At 41.8% G+C, this 25862-nt stretch overlaps 1 protein-coding gene across 1 annotated transcript in view; it reads left to right on the top strand.

The window, feature by feature from the left end:
* The window catches only part of AGBL1 (AGBL carboxypeptidase 1), a 298518-nt gene that overhangs the window by 114771 nt on the left and 157885 nt on the right, over window positions 1–25862 (top strand). The window contains exon 18 of the mRNA XM_074600621.1: window positions 1369–1549. Coding sequence (XP_074456722.1) covers window positions 1369–1549 — 181 coding nt within the window. The remainder of the gene's footprint in view (window positions 1–1368; window positions 1550–25862) is intronic.

A 25862-nucleotide genomic window follows, 5' to 3' on the forward strand; every position in this document is an offset into this window, starting at 1 on the left:
TGACGTTTCCTGATAGAGGGGGACAAACCTATCCTGGCATCGTTGTGATGCCCTGACAGATAATGGTTTCCACTAAAGTAAATCTGTCAGGTTGGCTTGTGCCAGCGCCCAAGATTGTGAATGCTCACAAAAGGATCATTTTAAGGCAGATAATTGCTTTGTCCTTTCCCTTTATTTTCGGCGCCTGGCAGGTGTCATCTCTTGCCTTCTCCTGTTTCCTTGGCCCATCCATGGAGTATGCTCAGCACAGATGGGATCTTCAAAGAGTCTGCTGTCAAACTTCGTGTTTTCTAAGCATATGTATACTGAGAGGTTTTGGAGACTCATAACTAGACGAAATGTGGGTGCTTTTTCACAGGAACAGCAAATAACATATCTGATAACAAGGAAACTTTCTCTGTCAAGTTGCAAGTCTACTTTGAAACAGGTTCAGTAGAGTTTATCAATGAACCGTTTAGTAAGACTTTAATTATTTTTTTTATTTTATTTTAAAAGTAACCCACTAAACCCTCTCCCCTACCCCCAGTTCCCACAGGTTGTGTCTCCCATGCCAAATGTATTGCTGGAAACAGCTGAACTTTTCTAGTTGCACCTTCTGAAAATCAGCTTTGCAAATCTGAGTGTGTGTCTGTATTATATAAAACTAAAAATTGTCTTTCCACCAAGAGTAACAGCCTGCCTTAGCTATGTGGATTGTTATTTCTGCCTTTCGTTGGATGGATATGAAATGATGGTTAATTTTGAGTACTCTACCCCTGCAACTTACCTGGTTAATATGTTCACGTATTTTCTTGAATTATATCAATTTAACTTGATTAGTTATGATTCTGACCCTACAACACGGGTTACTGTCAGAGATCAGACAGCTTCCATGCCCATGGAGCCCTTACAGGTGGGCAGATCTGCTTAGAGATTTAATAATAATTATTAATGGTGAAATACTGAAAGTGGAACAGGACCTCAGAAAATTAAATTATTTCTAGCTGCCTTTTAAACCTTAGCAAAATTTGATAGAGTCCAACTTTCAAGAATTGCCAGAAAGTATGCTGGTGCCATTTTGAGAGGTAGTAATCAGCGCATGCAAAATTCCCTCTAATAGTACATGTAAATACCTGTAAGGTATCATAGAATAATCAAGCAAAAGGATAAGGATGAAACTAGTACATGGTGATTCTGAGGACCAAACGTGGGATCAATTGGCAAATAGCACCTTCAGGAAATGTCTGGACTAATTAGGGATGTATTTTCCATAAGATACGTCTTGGTTTGTTATCTCAATTGCAAAGGAATAAAACCCACTTGCAAGGATACTATTTAAAGAGAAGTCCTCTCCAGCGTGGTTTTTTTTTCTTTTGCTTTGTTTTACAGGCAGTCGTCCTTATGTGTTTCTAGTGGCCCGTGTTCACCCTGGTGAAAGCAATGCCAGTTGGGTAATGAAGGGGACCCTGGAGTTCCTTGTGAGCAGTGATCCCATTGCTGATCTCCTGCGGAAATGTTTCATTTTCAAGATCGTCCCCATGCTTAATCCTGATGGAGTCATCAATGGCAGGTGAGTTGTGACATGTACTTATTCTGGGGTTTTGCTGGGTTTGTCTGCAGGGTTTACTCCTGTGCACCTAATAGGTCTTGTCTGCAATGTTTTGGGTGAGGAGAATTCCCTTTGCCATGTGTTTTATTCCTCCTGTTAGCAATCCCGTATGGAAAATGTGAATCTGAGATATAGTCCAGCGTGCTGTCTTGCATTTGTCAGATGTACGTGATTCTGTAGTGTATGTGGCCATAACATCTCTCGGTTGCCTGGATGGACTATTAGTGGTGCCAGAGAAACAGGATGTTTCCTGATAAATGGAGATCTATCTATTCTACCAAAGCAGCAGGGCAGACTTCACCTGCAAGACAGATACACTTGGGAATAACTGGCTTTAATTAATGCTTTGTATAGCCTGAGGGGGGGGGGGGGGTGGGGGTGGTGGTGGTGGGGGAAGATGAGTAAGGATCTATTCAATTTTCACATTTTCATGGAAATGTTTCTATATAGCAAAGCTCCCTCCTTCTCCCACCTCCTTTTCAATCTTCCCTCCCACATGTTTTCTAAGAGATACTGAATCTGAGCTTGGAAAATACTGATTCCTTTTTGTATTCTTTGCCTTTACACCACCCCTGCCCACCCACACTAACTCTCCCTGTACATGAGTGGGAAAAGTACAACTCTGCTCCCAGTATGTTAACATGAAATAAATATTGCTATGCTGCCAGTGAAAGAGGAATTCCCTTTTGAAGGCTTAAAGAGTGCGCTATTATAAGACAACTAAGCTTACTAAGATAAGGTAGCCTTGCACTTTAGGGGGAAAAAAAATCTCCAGTGTTTCTGCAGACAGTGGAGTTTGTTCGCTTTGTTGGGTGTTTGTGGAGTGGCTGTAAGTTAATAACTGTCAGTCCTGTCTCTGATGCGGCGGCAGGACATGATGATCATATCCCACCAGTAGCTGTGGAGTTGCGTGTTTTGACTTAGTGATAAGGACTTGCAGGTTTTGGTAACAACTGTGTGCCCCCCGGCTTGTTGCAGTGGAACACAACAGATCTCAAAGCTGAAAGATCAGCTTAGACAAGCACGGAAACCATAGCAAAGCATAGAGGAACACCTTTTCTTAAGCTGTGTTCTCCCGTCTGCTTTTGGGTCCGGCTGTGCAGATTCAGTGCCGCAGAAAAAAAAAAGAAAAACAGTCCTGAGCGACAACTGAGTTGAGTTTGTTTGGTTCTAAATGGATTCATTTCGGTTTGGGGTGAGAGGTTCAGCAGAGAGCAGCTTGGGCTCCTCTGACAGTCTCGAGTCTGTGACTAGGAACAGTTGTAGCTTTTGCGCTGCTTTGCTCCCCAGGGCTTGAGGGTATCGGTTGTCTGGGAGGACTGTTCAGCGTAGCTGCATACTGCCCCAGAGTATTCGAAGCCTCTGCTGGCGCCAAATGCTTCCTTGATCCTTCCAGACAGCAGAAGCAAAAAAGAAAGGTTGTGGCTTTTCCCCTGCCTTTCTCTTTTTCCTTTCACTGCACTTAATTAAGGCTTCCAGCAGATGGAGGACTGGAGGGAATGTCTGACCTTTTTTCTCCAGCTGCCAGGAGTGAGTGTAGCAGAGAAGGGACCCTCAGGAGGAAGGATGGTGGCACTCGGTGACACCTGGGTAAAGTGTACTGCCTAGGCTCGTGTCACACAGGAATATGTTTTGCCTTCCCTGGTGCAGATGAGCTTAAACTCTAGTTAAATCTGATGATGGATGAAAAAGTTTGGTAAGCCTTGCATGTGGGATAGGAGCAGAGGAATAGGGACTTTGCTGCAGCTCTGTTCCTGATCATGGGGCCTGGGAAGGGAAAGAAGCATTCCTTTATGCTTTAATTTAAATACTTTTATCCTGTGAAGCCTCCTGCGTCCCAGATACTATTCTTGTCTCTTCCCATGTGCTTTTTGTGTAGTCTTGGGTCCGCCTACACTGAAAGAAATGCTGCTGTTCTGGACCTCAGGTTTACTGGTGGTCTTCTGGAGATAACCATTCACACTGAGGAAGGCAAATATCTTTCGGGCCCTTAACGTCTATATGTGCACATGCAGATTTATTTGGCTGTTTAATGTTTCACCTTGTACAGGTTTAAATGCCCTAGTAAATTTTGTTATCTTTCAAGTCAATGTTAACAGGGAAATTGTTTTCTGAGGAAGCTGGTCTATAGCCCATCATCGACCATGGTACTTGTAAGAAGATGCTTGCTAAATATTTTTTACATCTCTAAAACCCATTTCACAGCCCATTTTGTGAAGTGACTTGTTTGCCCTGGGATTCACAATCCCTTTTGTGGAAGTCCCACCAGGTATCCCCGAACAGACTGCCTGGCGCTCCCTCTGCCAACATCCCAGCCTGCGGTTCTTCCTAGTTTTGTACAAGTTGCTGTGCTCTCACACCTTCCCCCCGTGAGGACTGGACTTACTGAATGCATCAAATTCGCTATCCAGGCCAACAGGTATCTTGGCTCTGTGCTGAACACTGGGAATACCGACATGTGGTGACCAGCGATCTTATCTCTTATTGCGAAACCAGGATTTCTTCTGCTTCAGTGCCTCTGTTGCTTTTGTCTTAGTATCTCGATATCTTTCTTTATTTAAGAAAGAGTTGGATTCTTTTTTGTTGGCAGGTCATTGAATCTCCTTACTCTCCCTCCTCCCCAGCCCTGTGTGCTGGGGTGTGTGTACTGTTTCCCTGCCCGTCACAGAGACAAATGCCAGTGCCTGGTCACAAAGGATTTCTTCCAGCATCCCAGCTGTGCCCCTTCCCCAGCAGGCTCACTGCCACCGGCACAGCTCGGGGGAAGAGTCCTCATCCCAGCAGGGCACTGCACCACCACGCTTTGGGAGCAATGAGGTGGCAACGAGATGACCAGGGCCTTGGCATTTGCTTTAGTTAATGTGATCTGAAAGTTACATGCGGAGAATGTTCCTCTAACGCAGATAGGGCTGCAGTAATGCGATTGTGCTCTGGCTGCATGTGGCTGAGCCGGGAAGCGTCTCTTCACCCTCCTTTTCACTTCAGTCGGTGCTCTGAGAATCCGCTCCTGTCTGTCAGTGATGGAGAGACTTGCAGCCCTGTCGCGGGCGCTAAATGAAGGTAGCGGTAATGCAAGCGTGCATGTACGAGTGGGGTTGTCATCACATAAAAATATAGATCACTCCCAAATATTGCAGCTGATTTGACTTTGTTCAACCCAGGGAGAATTGGTGAACAATTGTGTTGCTGCATGTGGATGAATGTTTTGCTCTATCCTGAACAGCAGTCAGGTGTAGGGTTTGTCAAATAATATTCAACTGGTCTGATAATGGCTATATATTTTAAATTAAATAAGACACTGCTTTTCATGAAGTTGATCTTACACTTTTACCAGACACTGGTTTTTGACCACTGCCAGCGATGGGATGCTGTCTCACGTAGATCTGTTGTCTGACCCAATACGGTTATTTGTATGGTTTAATTTTGTTTCTTTTGATATAAATTACAAGAAAAAATAGCCTTAATCTCCAATACCAGCAGCGTAAGTCAGTGTGAAGCAGCAGCCTTGTTAAACTACTTAACAGAAGGTGTCCTTGCAGCCTGACTTTATTTTACACGACTTGTTCTGTGGGAATCCAAAGTAGTAAGTGTTTTTTGGTCTTATGGCTCTCATACCTCTATCCTCTTTTTAAGCTAAATCAAAGTAAAATAGGAAAGCTTTAAAAGGAATTAATCTCTATTAAGTGTTGGAGAATCCATGAAGAAGAGTATCACTTTCATTAGGAAAGTGATATAAAATGCAGCGGGCGAGCGAGAGACCTGTGCTTTGTTCCTGGCTCTGCTACTGATGGACTATGGGACCTTGGTCATTACGCCCTCCTTTTCGCTGAGCTGTCTTCCTTAGAGAATGAGATAATGACATACCATAACCTTTGAGCAGTTCGAAATGAAGACTGAAGTATGCATATTGGGAGCATTTTCTCTTCTCTTTAGGGGCAACAGACACAACCTAGAACACAGGAAATTCCATCTCAACATGAGGAGAGACATCTTTACTTTGAGGGTGGCAGAGCCCTGGCACAGGCTGCCCAGAGAGGTGGTGGAGTCTCCGTCTCTGGAGACATTCAGAATTCCCCTGGACGCGTTCCTGTGTGACCTGCTCTGGGTGACCCTGCTCTGGCAGGGGGTTGGACTGGATCATCTCCAGAGGTCCCTTCCAACCCCTGCCATTCTGTGATTCAATCTAGATCTACTACTGTTTTAACTACTAAGCTTGTTTTTAACCGGAAGAATGTGGAAAATATTGTTGTCAAAAAACTCTGTTTATGAGGAGTGGTGCAGAGTAGCCTTTGTTGAAACTTTCTGGATAGCTTTAAAAAAAGTTCATCTGTTCAAGTGAAATCTCTTTGTACCCCAAAACTAGATCTATTATAACCACAGTTATGTAAAATGCTGAAAGTGGGATTCAGTAAGAGAACTTGTAAAAACCTTAATTATGGCAGCACAAAAAGAGGGTTTTATAAAGAAATGCAACACTGCTTGCTGTTCACGCTCTTCCACGTAAACTCATTATCGCACATTTGAGCGTCGAGTTGTGTGTGTGCTCAGGCATGCCCGGTCAGTTGTGTGTGAAGTAGTGATGTGCTCGTATGCTGGCTCCGATGTGCAGCTGCTGTGCATCCTCCAGTCTGCATCCTCCCGTCAGCAGCCTGTTGTCACAGCTGTCCCCAGCATCTGCTCAGACCTGCGTGCCAGCCACGCGCACACCTGGCACTCCCGTGCGTGGGCACAGTCACAACATGGTAGTCAACACTTTGTAGGTTTGGCTGGACTTCTCCAGACACTGCAGTTCTAGATAAATATTGCTATTTATTACACCTAAATTTGGGGTTATTAATTATATCAGTATAACCTAATTTATATCACCACAAGCAGCAGTAATAAATGATGCCAAATGCTAACACTCAGTGCTTGCCAACTGTGCCTGTTTGAGGGTTTTTTCCCCCCCAGTTCCCAGAAGTGTTAAATTAAAAATGATCGGCCTTGCAAGATCATTGATCAAGCAAGAAGTGGAAGCTCCCGGGGAAGTGATTTTGTTTTTAAAAAAATACTTCATGTGCGGACTGCTCATGGAGTGTCTATGTATTTTGGGTATTTCAGAAATTCTCCTGCCCCTGACAAATCCCTAACTGGCCAATATCACAGTTCTCTGTGTTCATGTCTCGCTCCTACATTGTCACCTTCTTCCTCTTCCTTTAGTCCTTTTAACATTTCCTCTTCTCTTCTGTTTGCCCTATTCTCCCTCTCCCCTCCCTCCTATTGAATCAAAGAAGCTTTTCAATGAAAAGAACTGGATGCGTTTTATAAATGAATTGAACCAATCAGTGGAGATGGGAGCTGCTGAGTCTTTTTTTGGTGAAGGAAGATGAATTTTTTGGGAGCTGCAAGATTTCTTCAAAGCCATGGGGTAACCATAGTAGCAGTTAGGAAGAGGAAATCCTGATTTGCATTTTGGATTATAGCCATGGACTATTCTTTATCTGGTTTAAAAACACCCTGTTCCCTCCTGCACCTGCCCTCCCACAACACAGGCTGAGTGAGCTTTGCTGCTGCTCAGAGGTAAGGCAGGTGAGGTGCTGGGTTTCTTCTCTCTCCATTGATATTCGCTCCCACTTTATTTAGGCTGTTTATTCCGTCCTGTTTTACTTAAGGGGCTTTGTTCGTTACCTCCTCAAATCCAGCAGGGACAATTACTGAAATGGAGAGAGAGAGAGGGGATTTTAGTCATGTTTCTAGAACAGGTTTCCTCTGCAAGCTCTGAAACAGTTACACAGGGAAAAATGAGCGTGCTTCCACTTATCCTTTGGAATCTGGTCCTTTATTTTCTGAAGGACAGTCTTAAGAGGAGGAGCAGAAGCATGTTTGTCTCTATACCCAAAACACACTATTTGTATATATGGCTTCTTTTCTCTCCTGTATTAATGCTTGCTTTCCTGCATTGGGACATTGTGTTTTCCAGACAATAAGAGGCAGAACTGATCAGGAACCGGAAAAAAAAGCTAACGGCCAGTCTAAGGATTAAATCTTGAGGTGATGTGACACAAAGCTGTACAACTGCAGACATCCTCCTTTCCTCCCCCTCCTTCTCTGTACTGCTTCTCTGGTCAGAGGATTGAAGAGGAGTTTAATTCTCAGGATCTAGCTGTGCGTAACTGAATTGGTGCCATGCACTCTCCAGACACACTCCAAAGGCTCTCTCCAAACTAGCTGATCTATCATGTGTGGTTTTTTTCTAGGGGGGGCTGGGAAAGGTGTCTTTTCAAATTCTGTCATTAATTAAGGCAGTGGGAGAGTTTGTCTGTAGGAGAGAGAGGTACAACAGGATTAGAGTGCTGCTGTTCTTTGGCAGATGCTCTGTGGGTCTGTTGCCCATGTGGACTTTCAGAAATCCTGTGTCTAAATTGGCATTGCCATGTCGAAAGTAGTTGGGTTAGACATATGTGAAAGCCAAGGTGTACTTGGATAAAAGCATTTTGTAAAAGATACGACCGTTACTCATTTATAATAGCTGCACTCAGAGTTGCACATTGTAAGGTGGCGTATTTACGTGCACTGATACTTTCCTCAGGACTTCAGAGGCAACGAAAATTCCTGTACTGGGAGCACCTGTACTGGCTTGGTGTGTGGCTCTGGGAAGCGCATGTGAACTGTGGGCTAACTTTCCCCAAGCAGAGCAGAAGCTTTCTCGGTTATTTGCTGCTCTGTTGCCTTGGGTGTTTGCCTCTGTTGCCCTTCACTAAGGGCAGTGATCCTGCTCTGGTGGGGAATGAAAACGAGCACTTCCTGTTGGGCAGCTTGGTCTTCTCCTCAGCAGGCCAGCCTGAAGGTTTTGGGTGCCTGTCTGCCACTTTTATTTTTTTTTTAATTTTTTTTTTTACTGAAAGTGTGCTCATTTGAAATGGGTGGGGACCACCTCTACCTCTTCAAGGCAAGTAGCCTTGTTGCTCTTGTCAACCTTACAAGATCCCCCTTAGCAGGGATTTATGGATCTGGGAGCTTAAGGTAGTAAATGTGGCTAGCGTGTGCACAACATGAGATAAAATACAGGCTGCAGAACTTCCCTCTCGCCCTGCACCGTCTGCTTCTCAGAGTACCTCTCTGTGCTATGGGAGGTTCCCCAGTTTCCACCAAGGCCCTTTGCCCTGTGCTGGTGTGACAGCCCATCCTTGGCTCTCCTTCTGTGGTAAGCATCCGTCTGCAGACGGCTGCACCCCAGAACTCTCCCGTCTGACAGTGCTTCCAACGCAGTGTTGTTTATTCCATCCTTTATCAGCCGGAGCTGCTGGGCCTCCTGAGTTATTAGCTCTATTCACTCATTGTCAGTGTTTCCTCCTTCGTAAATATGCCCCCATACGTCTCTGCTCCTGAGGAATATGCTTTCTCTTCTATTTACTGCTTTTCCCAAGCTCCCACCTCCTCATCTCTCTCTCCACCCAGTGGCCCAATAACAGCCAAGGAGATAAATAAGCTACATAACTCTTCCCAGCTATTATTTTTTGTTGTTGTTGCCCTGCATGGTAATATATATAATAACAAGGAAACAAATCTTATTACTAAAGTAATTACAATAAATAAAAAGCCTAGAGGGGAGATGAAGGAAGGGTCTGTCGGGGGAGTGACTGCAGTAGGGTTTTTTTAAAAATTTAATTTACTTGAGATGTTCTCTGCCACTTTGTTGATACCCTGCTGAGGGGGGGCTGTGACTAATTAGCAGCCAGCTGTTGTTCCAACACCCTCACCTAATTTATTGTGTGGCTGAGTCTCTAAAACAGGAGCCTGTCTGCTATCATTGTCTATGGGACTTGGCACCAGCCTTGTGTCAGTTGTTGGCTTTATTGTTAGGTGTTTTTTTTCTCTTGGAAGATGAATAGCTGAGGTTTTGGGTGCTTTGCTGCTATTGCTTTTATATTCCAGCATATCCCGTGTGCTTCCAGGAGTTTAAGAAGGAGAGTATGCTCAATCTGTTGCATTATAACTGCTTGTCCCAGTGTCCAACCTAATAACAGACCAACAAAACGGCTAGATTTTAACAAATTGCCCAGAAAACTGCACTACTGTCCGTGTGCCTTGGTAGAGAACAAAAGATATCCAGCAGTAGAAAGTCTGTTACAGACAGGGTCTAGGGTTTGTCAAGCTCTAAATTCTGGGACCTCATTCTCTTGCTTGAAGGTTTTTTATGAAAGTACGATATTGTTGCTTGCCAGTAGAATGGAGATTACAGTACCGTCTGTCTTCTAAATTGTCATGAAAACTAATTAGTTAATGGCCATATTAAGAACTGGAAAGATTTAATGCATTGTCCCTTGTTTCATTAGTCTTCCAGTTGCCAATTGCAGAAGCACGTGCAGTTTTTGTAAAGCTCTGGAACAGTAAAGGTACCCCAGCAGTCGAGTTCATCTCCCTTGGCTCTTTCATACCAAATTTATGCTCGTGATGCAAGCTTGCCTGGGAATTTCTCTACAAAAATCACTCGATGCGGGCTCAGTGATATTACTGTTTTGGACTACTAACCACTTAAGCTTTTAGCCTTGGAAATTATTTCATTTATTTCATTTTAGATAGCTACTACCTTATATTTTCAAATTAGCATGAATATTAGATATGAACATGATGTTCCACAGGCTCAGAAAGGAATAATTTTGTTCTGCATTCATGTCTATTTTCCTGACTGACGATGGGAGTTCATAATCAGATGTGTGCACTCCTTTGAAGACATTTCCAGGAGCCAGGAGACTGGTGTACAAAGCTAGCTTTTAGTAAAGTTAATGAGATGATTGAATTATATTATTATTCTTGTTAGCTTGATTGTGTATCATTATCCCTTTTGTTTGTTATTATGCTTATTTGGGTCCCCTTTGTGGTATATTATTCCCATAGCAATTGTGCCTGTGCTAGGCTCTGCATAGAGACAGGCAAGGAGCAGCTGGTCCCTTGTTAGGAGCTGATGCACTAGTGGCGCAGCCTGTGCATTAGGATTGGTGAGAATGAAAAGGATGCTGGGCTGTTGGCTCTCGTGGAGCCCGATCCATCTTGTCAGCCCTGGCCACGGCGATGCACTTCATGAAAGTGCGAGCTTTGTAGCTACAGCTCTCCTTCAGTATTACACCCTGGGACAGGGAAAAAGCATCCTGCTGTAATGACTTCTACAACCACCTGATGAAGTGTTGTGAAGGATACCTCGGTATCATCAATGCAGGAATTGGAGAGTTGTATAAAAAAAAATCAGAAATCTCTTTAGGCCTTCTTGGAATTGCAGGAGGTAGCTGCAAAACTGGCTGCATAGGTAAACCTACACTAAGAAATATTATAATTACTGCTGAACTTGGATTTTACTTCTGACCTGATTGCGATAGGCATCAAATATTGTGATATCATAGTTGAATATTTTGGAGATGAGCGAATGTCATGAGTAAAGGGGGCTGTTTTCGTCACCCATCTCAAGATCAAGTCTGCTTATCCAAGTTAATGCCTGTTGGAAGCTACATATTCAGAGCTGGAGTTGTTATTCATAGGATGGGAAAAGAGAAGTCCACAAAATGAAATTGTAAAAACTTCACTTTTATAGATGCAGTGAAGAATGTCCAGTACTTTACTGCAATATCCACACTACCTGGAAAGCTGAAATTGCCTGGGAATGAAGGTTATTGTCTCTTGTAATATACCTTCAAATATTACACTGTGTAATAAATCAGGCAGTATTTCTTTTGCCCTGAAAACTGGACATCCCTGGAGTTCCAAGTGACATTTCACGTTTTATATGACCATTCAGTCCCTTTTAAGTATTAAAACACATCATTTTTTGTGAAATATGCGCAGAAATTCTTTTTTTAAAGCCTATGAATAAAAAAGTCTGAACCTTAGTTATGCAAGTCTAAAGCTGCTTTTCCATTATTTTGCTTTAAAAATTTCTGTTTTGGATTAGCTCTGGGTTTTCTCTAATGTTCTTCTTTGTTTTTTAGCATTTGTATTTATTTCTGTATTTCTTTCTCATTCTTCCCTCCCCTCCCTTGTAATCTGTTTTTCAAACATAACAATAAAAGCTGGCAAAGTAGTGTGATAGGAGAGGAGATACTAATGGTTTTGGGTTGGAGAAATGGACTGGCAATTGAAAATGGTGTTTGTAGAAATGGGATGGAGAGGCTTATCCACAAAAATAAGCTTCATTCGAAAGCTTATGTTTTCAAAATTGGTCGTGCAAAAATGCACCTACAGAGGACCAGCTGCAGTTGAATTGTTCACCTGTGCACATGGTTCATATGATTGCTCATGCAATTGGGGTAATTACATGGGCAAATTTTGCTCCAGCGATTTCAGTAAATTGCCACCCAAATTTAGAAATCCAGCTGAATGTCCCACAGAAGCATCAAGAAAATGAAAATCAGAAAATTGAGTCAATGTTGGAATGACAGAGAGTGAGAAATCAAAACCTCTTCTCCGGCCAAACAGGCAGCACTGCTGGGAGCTGGGGGCGGGGGTGGAAAGTGCGGCAGTTTTAATGCTGCAAAGCAGCTCCTAGTCCTGAAGGGGTGGAAAAACTGAAGAGCTTTTGAAGTCAAATAGCCCGGGTTTGAGCTGAGGAGGGGAAAGTAAAAAATAGCAGAGGGTGAGATTGGCAGGGCAGAGAGCTCCGGTAGTGGTGCACCTTGGGTCTGTGCTTCCTGCAGAACTCTGAGGTTAGTATTTGAACACACCCCGGCTCAATGGTATTGTAACCCAGATAGGCACTCTCGGGTAACTACGATGACATTTTTACTGCGTGGGAATAGTGATGATTTATGCTGTAATATTCTATAGGAATTATGCTACATTCAGAATTGTATAGAGGTGAGTGACTTTTCCATGGCCTTCTAGAACTGGCTTGTTGAATTTCACAAGTGGATGTGTCCTTACATAAAATGGTGCCGTTATATCCCATAGGACTATTCCGCGTCTGGGGAAGCAGAACACAGAAGAAGTGGTAGTGAATGTAGTCTAGATTCTAATTCACCTTTTGGATTGCTTTGTCTGCCATGAATGATAAGAAGTTAAGGCATAATTATTATAATAGTTGGAGAAGAGCTGCTGTATTTATTGTGTATATATTATAGAAAGAAAATAGGAAAAAGGATTTATTTCTAAATATGTACACATAACAATCCATTATCAGGTCAGTAACTTCATGTGGCGCTGGTTTTAGTTGTTTTGGGGTGTTTTTGCCTCTGATCCTTTTCTTAAAGCTCTCTTTCTTCTCCTGTAAATTTACCAGGCAGCAACAAGGTGTGAGTGCAAGGATTCTTTCCGTGTACATCCAGTGACAGCATCTCTAGTAGTAGAGTTTCTTTCTCCCTCTTTTTTTCTCCCAAAATGTTCACAAGCTCAGTTTTTGAAGGAGAAGGAAGTACCAAATCTCCCAGGGTACACTTGCTTCCACTGAGCACTGCCCAAAGCAGAAATTTGGTTCCCAGTTCTAGCTGTGGTCCATGGTGTCTTCTACCGGCAGTAACGTTAATAACACTAACAAAAACTTACTTCTTGAGGAACGTTTCCTGTATTCACTGTCTGTTAGCTAACAAAAGGTCATTAACATAAAAACAAAAGGCAAAGATTAAAAAAGTGATGATTTTTCTGTCTGCCCCGTAATGGTTATGGCACATAAGAGGATGTAAAGTGCAGAGCAGCTGAACACTCATAAAGTATTTTAATACCATTTAGAAATGAGAAGAAGCAGGGGAAGAGGCTTACGTAGCAATGTGGTTTATTGCCCTAATCAGTCACTTGTACAGAGCACTAGCATGGTTTTAAATCCTTGCTCCAATGACGTGAAAAAAATTGGTGGTCTCTCATCCAAGTCTCTAATAGATTTTGGTCTGTATCATAGAAATCTCTAGTATCGCATTTGAGCTAGCAGTGAATTCTGTGCTTGGGTGGATATAACGTTAGGCAAAGCAGGTCTGGAGTATACCTGTGATAGCAGAGCAGTAACGCAAGGCCTGAAAGTAAAGTAGAAGGAGCAATGGGAGATTAAGACTAAATTACATTTCACTTGGATGTTTTTAGGTGACTAGAATAACATCTTTTGGGGTTAGGCTGAGATCTCTAGAAAGGCAACTGGCACTTTGTGGGTTGAATCTTCTGCATGGGAAAGCCAAACCTACTGCTGGTTTGCCTGTCTAGTGTCTCGCTATAAACACATCTAAAGGTTCAACATGGAAACGCCAAGAGTGAAGGCAGTGGGAGAATAGTTGGTTTTCTCTCTCCAAAACGTGTGCTATACAAAGGGTTTGCTTTGGAACATCTTCATGTTTGGGGAATATGTTGTCTGGTCTTGTGCACATGCTAGTTTTCAAGCAGAGAAGAACTAAAAGTTTTAAATCACAGTAATTTCTGTCTCTTTCCCTGACATGCAGGTGAGGGCACCCTTGAACTGTGCAACTTCTCTATCTATCTTCAGAGAGATTTGAACAGTATGTAATCTCATCCAGCACGCAGTCTGTTCAAAATCAAATAGTGTCCATATCAGTGGCTTTGAGCTTTCAGACTCGTAACACTAATACAGCTGGGAATGTAAATAAAAAGGATAATATTAAGAAAAAGCCTCTGTTGCTGTAAACAGCAGAAATAATCCGAATCAAGTATATCTTTCTATTAAAGAGCTTCTTACCACAACAGAAGCCCAGCTCAGGGCTGTTATTTAGAATGAGCTGGCTTTGCCAGCGTTCATGCCTCTCCTTTTTTTCACTGGTGTGTATCAGTTCTGATTGTGTGCACTGACGGCAGCAATTTATTTGTTGTATCTTTTGTTCCAAGGGGTCTCAAAGTGCCATAACAAAGTACCTGCTTTACTTTCAGACGTTGCTTACTGTACTACCTTTGGACTGGTGCAAAGTAGCTCTTTTGTAACCTCTGAACCCATTGCCTCTAAATGCTGCTGGGATTTGCTGGTTTTAAGCTGTTGGACAGAAGTTGTGGCAACTAGGTCTGCAGCAGATGTTGCAAACTACAGCGTGATTTGAAAAGAAATCGCTTAGGTGCAATGAAACCCCTTCTGTTTTGTGTTTTTTCCCTAAGCATTTTATTAATCTTTGAGAATCACATGTGGCAGCTCTGTAACCATAATTTTACTTGCACAGTCTCAAATGGGATGGTTGGTCCCTAAAGAGTATATATCTAGCAAGTGCTAATTCTCCACAAAATAGTTGTGGTGCATGTGTGATTCTGTCATTTCTAATTCTTGCTTAAACCTTGATGTGAGCCTAAATAAGGAGTATGCTTTGAGGTTTGCCAAAAACTCCGTGGTCCAAATGATACCGTATTCTGTGTGTGTAAGTGCATATACAATCGTGGTAATAGAAGCCATTTTGATCCAGATTGTCAGGATTGAAAGGATGCAGTTGTGCTTGAAAAATACATATGTATTTGCATGCACAATTACTCAAGTTGGGGTTTAGGCATTTAAGTGGCCATTTGTGCTCTCATTTTCGATTATTATATTCATCCTGCGGGAATGGATTTGTGCAAATTAGGCACACAAATATGCATATGTTTTGTTGCGTGCTATCCTGAAAACATGTTGCCTTACTTGGAAGGTAAACTTGGATTGATTTATCTTTTTTTCCCTTGAAATTTCTATTCTAATCTTAGGAATGTGAACTGTGGTGGCTGAACAGCAGTTCTTCAGCAGCGTGTTTTCCTTTTCCAAATGGCTAACTCTCGTAATTGTTTCTATAATGTAAGCTAATATTTCCAGCTAACAGTTATTTAGGGTACTGTCATGGCAAGCCGTAATTCAACCCCATTGCCTAGTGGTCCAAATAATGACCAAGGCTTGCCCTTAGCTGAATTATCGTTCGTTTGCTTCTTACTTTCCCTTCATACACATAAACAAGTCTGTCTTTATGCCAAACTCTGAAACACAAAGGAAAGCAGAAGTGATACTATTGATTCAAAGCTCCATCCTTGCAGCTTCAGGGAGAGAACTGCTTATAGGGGTATGAAGGCCTTTGAAGGGCTTCTTAGTGTCTCAGCCCATACGCTTCCTGCAGGGTCACCGGGCTCTATTCTGTCACATCTTTAATATCTCTACATAGAGCACCTGATGCAAATACTTAAAGAGAAGATGAAGAGATCCAATCTGACCTGGGACTAGAAGACATTTGGCCCAATGAAAAGCTGCTGCTCAGACCCTGAGTACATTGAAATTTTCACCAAAACAGGGAACCTTTGAGTCAGCTGACGTATGGAAATAACACTTGTAAAGAAGGTGATGTTCGATATACCTTTTGTGATTCTTCTTTAAGAGCAGACATCAGGAAAGGAAGGACAGAAGCAATGTGAATGCCACAGCAGTGTGAAGTTTTGTCAGTAAACCTTTTCTGAGGAAGAAATTAATTTTTAAGTTCCTTCATATTAATAATCCTATTAAGGGTTAGCATAATGAAGGTTTATTGATTAATTTTCAAGCTGTAATTTGACTGTGATTCTTTTGAATGAAAATTGTATTTTTATGAAATGGAAATACACAAAGACTGCATGACAATGACCTAATGAAGTGGCAAATTGTATTTTTTTAAATCACTTATTGTGATCCAAACCAGCATCTTAATTCTTGGAATTTAACACTATTCACACTGGTGGAGTCTGCAGACCATCTGAAGTAATACAGAAGCTTGTCTAACCTGGGAAATGCTAAGTACAAAATGTGTCTATGAAATGGTTCGTAAAAGCTTGAGCCAGGAATGATGGTGGGGAGCTTTGTAAACTGCTAAAAGAACATGAAAAGGAAGGTTATAGTGTTGAACTCTCTAAATGGTGATTTGTAAACAAACAGGGTGGATGGTATGACAATTTGCCTGGTTAGATGTGGGAGCTGTGCTCATCCACGGGTGCTTCAAGGACACTTGGATTAAAAAGAGCCTGTTCTGGGCTCATCTGGAGAGTCATGGATGCCCAGGTGGTGCTGGGGGTGCCCTGCAGAGACTGGGCTCGGAGTGGGGCAGGATGAGGTTTGTCAGAACAAGCTGAGAAAGAGGGTCTGACCCTGTTGCATGAATGTTTGGGAGACTGGAAGTGTGGGTGGAGAGTCATGGCCTTGGCTGTTTCACACTGGAGGGGGGAAGGTAATTCAGGATGTAGTAAGCAAAGAAAGAGGTGCAAGTGCTACAGGCTGCTTCTGTCTGTGCTCAGGCAGCCCAAAAATGATAATACAATCAGTTAATCTCAGCCAGTACTGTGGTCAGGCTACATTTCTGCAGGGTCATGGCAAAACAGCCTGGATGGATCACAGTTTGATTGCCATTTGTGCTAACACTCAGGAGACAGCACAGAGACTCATGGATTTGTGTTAGGGTAACAGAGCAGAGCTGAGGCCCAAGCAGCGGCTCTGGTCTCCTCTTGTTTGTGTTTTCAGGGGTCACCTGGGAACTGACTTGCTGAAATTTTGCATTAGAGAGTGATTTCTGATTACTTTAGGTAGCCCAAAGCAGAACCTGCTGGATAATCTCAAGAGGCCTTCCTGGAAGTCTTTGCTCCATTTTGTACCCTTGAAGGGGTTGAAGAGATGAGATATGTCTCCATTAGGCAGATGAGTTTGGGGGCTTATCTGCATTGCTTTAAGCTTGCTAGCTTCACATCAGCCCATTAGAGAGCCTCCTTCCCAGACTGGAAAGGAGATGAGACTCTTAGTAATTCTCTAATACCTCATGCTCATAGGCTGCCTTTTCTTTTTCCACTTCAAAATGTCACATTGGATTCCTGATGGAATTAGAGATTTTTATCTTCCTTCTCTCTGCTAGACCTCTGACTTTTTTCTGTTTTTCTTCTACACTGAAGACTTAATTTCTCACATATGTGAGACACGGTGAAAATTAAACAAACAAGCTGGCAGATAGAATGGTTCTTCATGTCTGAAAAGCTGCAATGAGCTGTGACTTAGGAATTACAGTGCTTCATATTCAAACTTTTCTTTTTGATGCATTGGGGTGGCACAGGAGCTGACAGTGACATATGGAGAAGGCCCTCTTAGCAGGATTGAGGCTGTTATGTGATAAATGACACAGTATGTCAAAGGACTTCTGTTATCCATCATGCTGGCTTCCTCTGAACACACTCTCACTAAAAAGGAGAAGTAGGTAGACAAACAGCTGGGGGATGCTGTAGGTAGGGTCAGTGGTGTGTTCAAGAGAGGAAAATAAGAAAGCTGGAAAGTACACGTTTGTGTGGGAATTAATAACCCCTCAGTTTTGAGTTAAGAATTTTAAAGTCAATTTTTGTTTAAACATCTGAGGTACCCTGGTTTTACATCTTTGTCAAGAATGAACCTTACCTTCAACAGAAGCTGTCTCAAAGTTGTTCAATCAAAAGGTTTCAAAACCCCACCAAGGTTGCAGTGCTGAACAGCTGAACTTTCTCTAAAGAAAGGCTGTTTGGCATCAAGTTTTGGATTGAAAGCAAGGATCTGTCCCCTGATAGATCCCCAGACTTTCCTTCTTCCTTCTGTTTACCTCTGTTGGGTACTTTGAGTCTGAAATAGCAGTGGGGTGAAAGCCATGATCTCTACTTTGCTATATATATGACAGGCATGGGAAGGACAGGCAAACATAGTAGCTGGGTTATACAGTTGCTGCTATAAATGTAAGGGATAGAAAATACTTTTGAAGGAAGGACTGGGGCTTTGGCTCTCAACACACATGATAACAGGAATATCCTCTGTAGGACACTTCCTACTACTGTTGACCACTCCAGTTAAGAAGTAATGGGGCAGGCTTTCTCAGCTCTGTGCCTTCCACCATTGCAAAGTTTGTTGGCTTTTGATCTTAGATTTCTTGTCTCTTTGTCACCTTTTAACCCACCAGTACCTCTATGTTGGTTTTTTTTTTTCATTAATTTCAGATTGACACGTGCACCGTGTTCAAGAGGAACAAGGGATGTGTGGCATAACATAGGCACCTGTCCATTTCAACCTCCTGTAGTCTATCTCTTCCCGGCCCCCCGCCCTCCCCCCGGTCATCAGCCTTAATGGCTGGTTTTTTTCCCCTACTTGATTAATGGACCCTCGATAGCTGTGTAGTCTATAAACCTAGACAAGACAAGTAGTCTGTCTCTTTTGATCCCTGAACTCCTAAAAGCCTGATTCTGACTCTGGTTAAGTGGCGTTTATGTGCCCACATGTAGAGTAGTAATTGGTGCAGAATATCAAATGTCACTACTTGACATTTCATTCATAACAGTAGCATTTAAAGTAAAGGCTTTAACTTGATGATTCACCAGTGGCCAGTGTCAAATGATCTGGGATGGTCTTTGTGTTACAAGTGTCAATCAACAAATGGATTAGTCTGGAGATAATTTAATCAGAGCCCATCAGTGAACTGCCTTAAAAAAATCTCTTTGGTTCTACATTCCTACTGCAGCCTTATTGCAGATGAGATGAGTATAGTCTTGGCAGAAGAGTGGCTACAACTTCTATAGCCCCTCAAACAAACCCATTTCTGGGTGGATGGAGTTGGGAGTCCCTCAGGTGCATCTGTTCTGTAGTTAAATACAGGACTTCAGGTTTCATGGCTGTTGATCTGGAAGCTCCTGGCCAGAACAAAATTTGCTAAACACAAACCAACCTAAATATATAGATAACTCAGCCGCCTCCAACTCCCAGCGCTGCTGTGCTCCACTTTATTTGACAGTACAGCTTTTCCTTCACAAACTCTTCATGTGATGAGACACTTATTTCAGCTGTTGACCCCTATCAATGACCCCTCACTGGGAGATCAGGTGTAGAGAACCAGGCTATTATCTGCCTTCCACTCACACATTTCTAATCAAAGCAGCCAATTTTGCTAACGCCTACAGCTGAAGTCACAGTGAGGGAGACCCGGCTGAGTACAGAGAAAAGAAGTGCTTGGAATGACAGAGCTAGGGGTAAGAAATCCTAAGGGTAAGGCTAAAAAAGAAAAGTCAAGCTGGGAGAGAAGATGAACAAGCAAAGCACGGAGAAATTCTAAATTCCAGTTTCATATTTAATAAAAGATGTCATGAGATTCAGTCAGTGGAGTGAAGTAAAGCATCTCTACACCCTCCATGCTCCTTTAGCTTTCTTATTCCAATGAATGCTAGCACATTACCATTGTATTCTGGTTTTAGTGTGTATGCTTACGATAAAATAGGTTTTAAAAAAATTAAATAAAATCCAAAGCAGCCCTGACAGGAAGATATCTCTTCAGATGTCATAAAGGTTAATGTTTACTCCAGTTAGGACACCTGTTGAGTCTTTGTGTTCTGGCTGTTGAATTCTCTCTGAACTCGGAGAAGACTCTGAGTTTTGAGCTCCCGTATACTGTGTTCAGAAGAAAAGATGTGCGGGCTTGCTGTGTGGCACCTTCTGCTTTGGTCTTCAGAAGTTATAGTCCAGGCTGCTAGCTATCACTGTTTGTGGTCGTTACTTATAACCAGAGAAATCTTGTTAAATAGGGCAGTAATTCCTGATGATGCGTCAGGCACTTGGGCTGTTCCCTCCCTTGGAGCGCTAGTTTCAGTTGACAACCACGCTGCTTGCTTACGCTCCATCGTGACGTAGAGGTATGACTTTATTGTATTTGAGTCTTTTAAGCTGCACTTTAACAATAGGTAAATGATACCAGTGTCTTATAACCTGGTGGAGCAGGCTGGCAATAGTTCACCGTCAGAAGCGGTGTGCTGGCATCTCAGGCTGGATACTGAGGCACTGCCTTTATCTGCTTTTGTCTTCGATTTTCATTTTTTTTCTGGTTTAAAGGTCCTGTAGTCTGTAATTGCTTTTTGGGACTGATAGTGTTGTATTGTTAGCCCTGGATTTGAGAACAGCTGTTGTCTTCAGTTCCTGTATGTTTCACTGTCTGGTTTATAATTGTAGTCCATAAATTGTGTTAGGATTCTTGGTAACAAGGAGTGTACTAAAAATTGAGATTCTTTAGAGTATTTGTGTCACTTTGCAGAAGACAGGGAAGGGGGAAAAAAAACAACATTGTCAAATGATGAGTGTGTGCTGTTTTTCTCATTTTTCTGGGGTTTTGATGTGAGCAAGAGTTTGGCATTTTTTCCAGGATTGCAATCAGATGTTCACCCAGTGCTACTTGGATTTGCAGCATGAACTTTCAGCCAGCACCACCACACTGCAGAAGCTTCTTAGCCATAGGAAACTGACATTAGCATCTTCTCCAGTGAACGACTGATTCCTCATTTGTAATTCTCTGCAGTAGAGCTATTGTAAGATGCTCTAAGCAAAGGCCTGAGTCTCTGTATGTAAACAAAACAATACTGAGAAACCCCCTGAGGACCAAGTTGGGTTTTTTTTTTCTTATGCTTTATACCTTTTCAGTTATGTGAATAGAAATGTAAATAATTTGGTTGTTTTTTCTTGCTATCTCAACATACAGTGGTTTGGTTTTTTTCCTTGCTCTACCCCCATAGGGAGTTAGATCCTAATTTCTTTTCAGTTCACAATCTGTGTCTCTTTGTCTTTCACTTTTGCTGTTTCTTTCTCTGTGCGTGTCTTTCTCTCCCCATGCAATTCTGCTACCATTTTTTTTGTCTGCTTCTGTCTCACTCTTTTTTTTAATTTATTTTTGTTTTGGTAATCCACTGGGATTATATAAAGTTCCTGTTTAGCATGATGTGGACCAAGGAAGCCTCAAAAGTGCCCTGTGCCATTACTGGTGGGGACCACTCAGAGCTCTGTTTACTGTTGTTTCCTGTTAATAGAGAGATTGTTTGAAAATGGTGGATTTTGTCAGATGCGTTCAAAGAAGGATATCACAAAATACTGCCATTTACAGAGGCCAGTTCCCGCACAGCAGATAGAAAAGTTTATAAGTTTCTCTAGCTGTTCTCAGGTAGACAGATTATTGTATAGATTTGGTATCCAAGATGCTAGGAGTTACTTAGGATATTATGAGCTTTAGCTGATGTGGTACTGATTGAAAAGGTGTGTTCTTAGTGTTAGATACCTTCAGAGTACCATATTCTGACCTGCCAATATGTCTTGTTTCTCTTTCTGTTCTCCCTCTGTGTTGCTCTGCCAGTATACCCCAATATTGAGCTGTGGACACAGTTGTGTCGCTGTGGAATCCATCCACGCTGTCACCTGAGGAAACTCTGGCTTAGCATTTCTCCTGCATGCGTAAAATAATTCTTCCTTTCCTATTGAATAAAATGGGCAATATCATATTCCTTCAGTAGCTTTGCTCCCTGTTGGCTTGTGCTATTACAATATTTTTCCGTATTACTTATGTAGAACTGTTTTATATTAAATAATAGAGAGTGTTAAATGGTCTCACTATTACCATTCAGAAATCTTTACTGTAGCTTAAACTCTCCTCAGATCTGGAGCAAGCTCAAATCCCATTAAAAACATTCCGGGGTTTATATCTTCCAAACCATAGTTTTCATTTCTATGGTAATTTTCCTTTATCACTAAGAAATAACAAGCAGTGCTTGTAAATTCTCTGGCTAATAATTCATTGATTACAATGTTGATGACATATTGTGCAACATAGGGGTGTGTGGGGAAGAATTAGAAGAGAAAAGCAACTATCAACCTTGAAAATGGCAGCGGATTTCTTTGTTCCTCCTCCTTGAAACTCATTTGGCTAAGTGAAGTGGGATTGAGTTTGATCACTTGTTTTAAAAACCATGTTAGTAATAATCCATTTATCTGCAGGATTCATGGAAGGGCCCCTGGATTCCACGACATACTGTAAACATCTCTGGGGTTTCACACTCGGTATCTGCATTTGATGCCACTCATCCCAAATAGGTGAAATGTTCCTCAGCAGGGTTGGAAAAGGACTTGAAATCATTTAAAAGCCACATTGTGTTTTTTATTTAGATAAAATTAACTAGTATATGCTTTTTTTTTTTAGTTGTGTGATATGAATAAAACATTTGTCGGTGTGGAGCTGATTATAACGTAATGTTCTTTTTGCTTCCAGTAGGGATTTGGGAAGGGGGAGCTGCTATTATATACTGTCATACCTGGAGGTGAAAAGGATAGATATTCAGTAGGGAAGAGAAAAGAAGCGTTCATATATAATTTCTGGATTGTTTTGGGGTTTTTTTTTGAGTATTCTGCCACAGGCTTGCTAGTGGGTACATTTGAGAGGAAGATCATCTCATTTACTTAGAATATTTGTACCATATCTGTGGTGAATCCAGGTACATGAAGCTTATTGATGTATCTACCCACTAAAGATAAGGGTTGTCTTTTTTTTCCGCTCTTTCTTTTTTGAGCAATATTTTTCACCATTTGTAGCCATTTCGCCACTGTAACTTTGAAGTGTAACAAAGATGTTTATAGGTGATAGAATGAAAGCACCTTTTCTTTCATAACATACAATGTCATAGAAGTTAAAAAAGGAAGGTAGAAAACCATAGCAAAGAATTGACAGGTATCACATGGCAATCCTGGTCTGACAAGATTACAAAACAAAGATTACAAGACAAACCTTACATTTGTTGTCATTCAACAGGTGACACCAGGTGTCAATACTGAGTTCTGAGCATGCCATTATAATGGCAATGCGCCATAAGGAAAGACTTTATTTTTGATCAATTTGCTGAGGTAACCTTATGCCCAGGAACAGAAGGAATAGGACCCATTATGACTTCGTTCTAAAGAGTTTATTTTCATGTGTTCCTGCTATTAATAGAAATTACTTTATTTATAAAATGTGCAGCATAATGCACCAAATGCTAGCAGTGATATCTTTGGCATTCGAATCTGAGCCTGAGTGTCCTAAAAACATGTATTCTGCTGACTACTCATACAAAATAGGCAAACAGTGATTTGATTCTCTTTTTTTTTTGTTTCCCCTGTTTCAGGAAGTGGTAAATACGTGTCTAGGTGGCCTTCTGAGTAGTATTGTGTGAAGCATTTCTACAGCCTTTAGCTTGAAGGGCACATTGGTCAACATAGGGACCTTGGCTTACGGCTGGATTCTCTCTCCCTACATCCCACTGTAGATTCACAGTTGCTCCGCTGGAGTAAGTGAAGTCACTTTGCAGTCTGACAGTATAACGGGAAGCATAACCCAACTGTGATGTGTAAATTGTTCCTGTTTTTTTTCTTATCCCCCCATCTTAAGAACAAACTGTCAACTTTATCTGTCAACCAATCAGAATCTGGCAGTGAAACATCTGGCTAAAACATTTGATGGCAGAGGAAAATGCAATTTGCCTCTCTGCCAACAAGTAGCAAACACTGTCGCTGTAGGGCTGTGATGGCAAGGAAACTCCATTTCCTTTGGGAACAGCAAAGGGAAGATATGTACTGATGCTTCCTTGCCATTGCAACTCTTGCTGGGACCTGATGTGTATATGTACATACACACACTCTCTTACAGAATACGTATTTATCATGTAGGAAACCTGGATAGGTATTCATTAAAAATGTAACCCACAATCTCGGACATAAATGTAAGGCACAGCTTCTCCAAATGTTGCATAGTTATTTCCTGTGTGGACATTCTAGACTGAGTTTGAAACATAGATAAATGATCAGGTTAATGGAGCAGCAAAGGCATATTTGCAGTTGCGAGCAGAGAGCTAAATAATAATAATAAATCAGTAAGTAAATAAATAAATAAAATTCAAGCAGCTCTCTTCTCTGAATGCGATTAAAGGGCTGTGTCCATTCAATCAGTATAGTCGCTTTGCATTTGATGAAATCCTGAGAAGTGGATGTAAATAATGCTTTGAGAATATAATTAACTCAAATGTCCCTTTGCAATGATGGGAAACATGTTTTGGAATGAACTTCAACTCAACTCACTGAATCAGGGTACCCAGGGAAGTGGTTCTTTCTCCTTCAAGGCTCTCAAGTTACTTTACACATATGGAAATAAAAAATATGTCCATCCATCTGTCCTACGCTTTATTCTTGAAGCTTTTTCTGCTTCAGGAGGATTTACTAACCTGTAAGAAATATGATTTCACTGAAGGGATTCCCATTGTTACTTTATTCAAGGGGCATCTTCCAAACTGCTGCTCAGCAAGATTCCTTTTGCTTCTTAGGGGAGAACTCGTATCAATAATAAACACTGGGATCTCTGAGCCTCCGCAGTCTGTAAAAAGTCTTCTATCCTAGATATTTTTTGAGAGATACAAGTATAATTTATAGCAGAATTTGTGATGGATGCAAAGTAATTTACCTTGGAACCCTCTCCAAAGCATTGTCATTGCTTCAGATAACATCCCTGCTGAGATGGTGGATGTGAGTGGAAGTTGGCAAAGGGAAGAACAAGAAAGAGGAGACCTCCTGAGGCACTCAGCTGAAACAATGATGTAAACTGTCACTGAATTATGCGAGAAAATGTTAGGCAACTTGCTATGGACCATGACAGATCATCCCAGGAGAACCCAATAGGATGAACAGAAGTAACTGTGAAGGAGTACCATGAAAACCCAGAGCTGTCACTGTCTGCGAGCCTGAGTGGCTTTGTGCATGTGTCTTACTGACCCTGTTAGATGAGTAAGACCTGGTGATTGTTTGTCCTCTGGAGTAAGGTAATAGCATGAGGCTTTATTAGAGTAAACAGGGATCTTGGAATAAATGGTGACAGCAAATCAGTCACTGGCTACTGACTCATCCTGTTCCATTCATAGGCCAACAGCAGAGATCTTTAAATTAGGATAATTCCTGCTTATACTCTTAGTCTTGCAAAGAGAAAGTTTAAACTGTGTATCAGAGGATTACCCTAGCATGGGGAAAAAAAAAAAATCACCTATTTCCTTTCAGTATCCATATTGGTTGTTCTTTGTGATAGACTGAAAGGCCACCCGCAGTGAGTGGGGCTGAACTCTAACATCTTTCTGCCAATTCAAGATAGCGAGCTCTACTCAAAGGGTAGTGCCAGTAGCATAAGTTAGGGCAGCCCTGTTGCATCCTATTCTCTTCTCCTTGCCAGGCCAAACATCCATTTTGACAGTGCTGGGCCCAAATCCTCCCATTCAGCAACTCCATGGTGTCAATGATAAACAGTCTGCTCATAATGGCTTGGCGTTCTTTTTCCAACTGTTGCAGCAGGAGGCAATACATCTTGAACTGTGTGTGCCAACAGTGTGTGATAACATTAAAACTCTCTCCAAGTGGAACTCTTCTTTGGTGTTTTACTGATAGGTAATGCGACAGACCTATAAGAGGCAGAAAGGGAACCTGCAGCTCCTCACATACTCGCATCTTTATCTACAAAAGGCCTCTTGGCCCGTTTAACGTCTTTAAGTTACTTGGAGAACAGCTTATAGCAGAGCAGGCTGATCTTCTAATGGAGTT

The sequence above is a fragment of the Larus michahellis genome, chromosome 9, assembly GCF_964199755.1.
Source record: "Larus michahellis chromosome 9, bLarMic1.1, whole genome shotgun sequence".
Taxonomy (NCBI): domain Eukaryota; kingdom Metazoa; phylum Chordata; class Aves; order Charadriiformes; family Laridae; genus Larus; species Larus michahellis.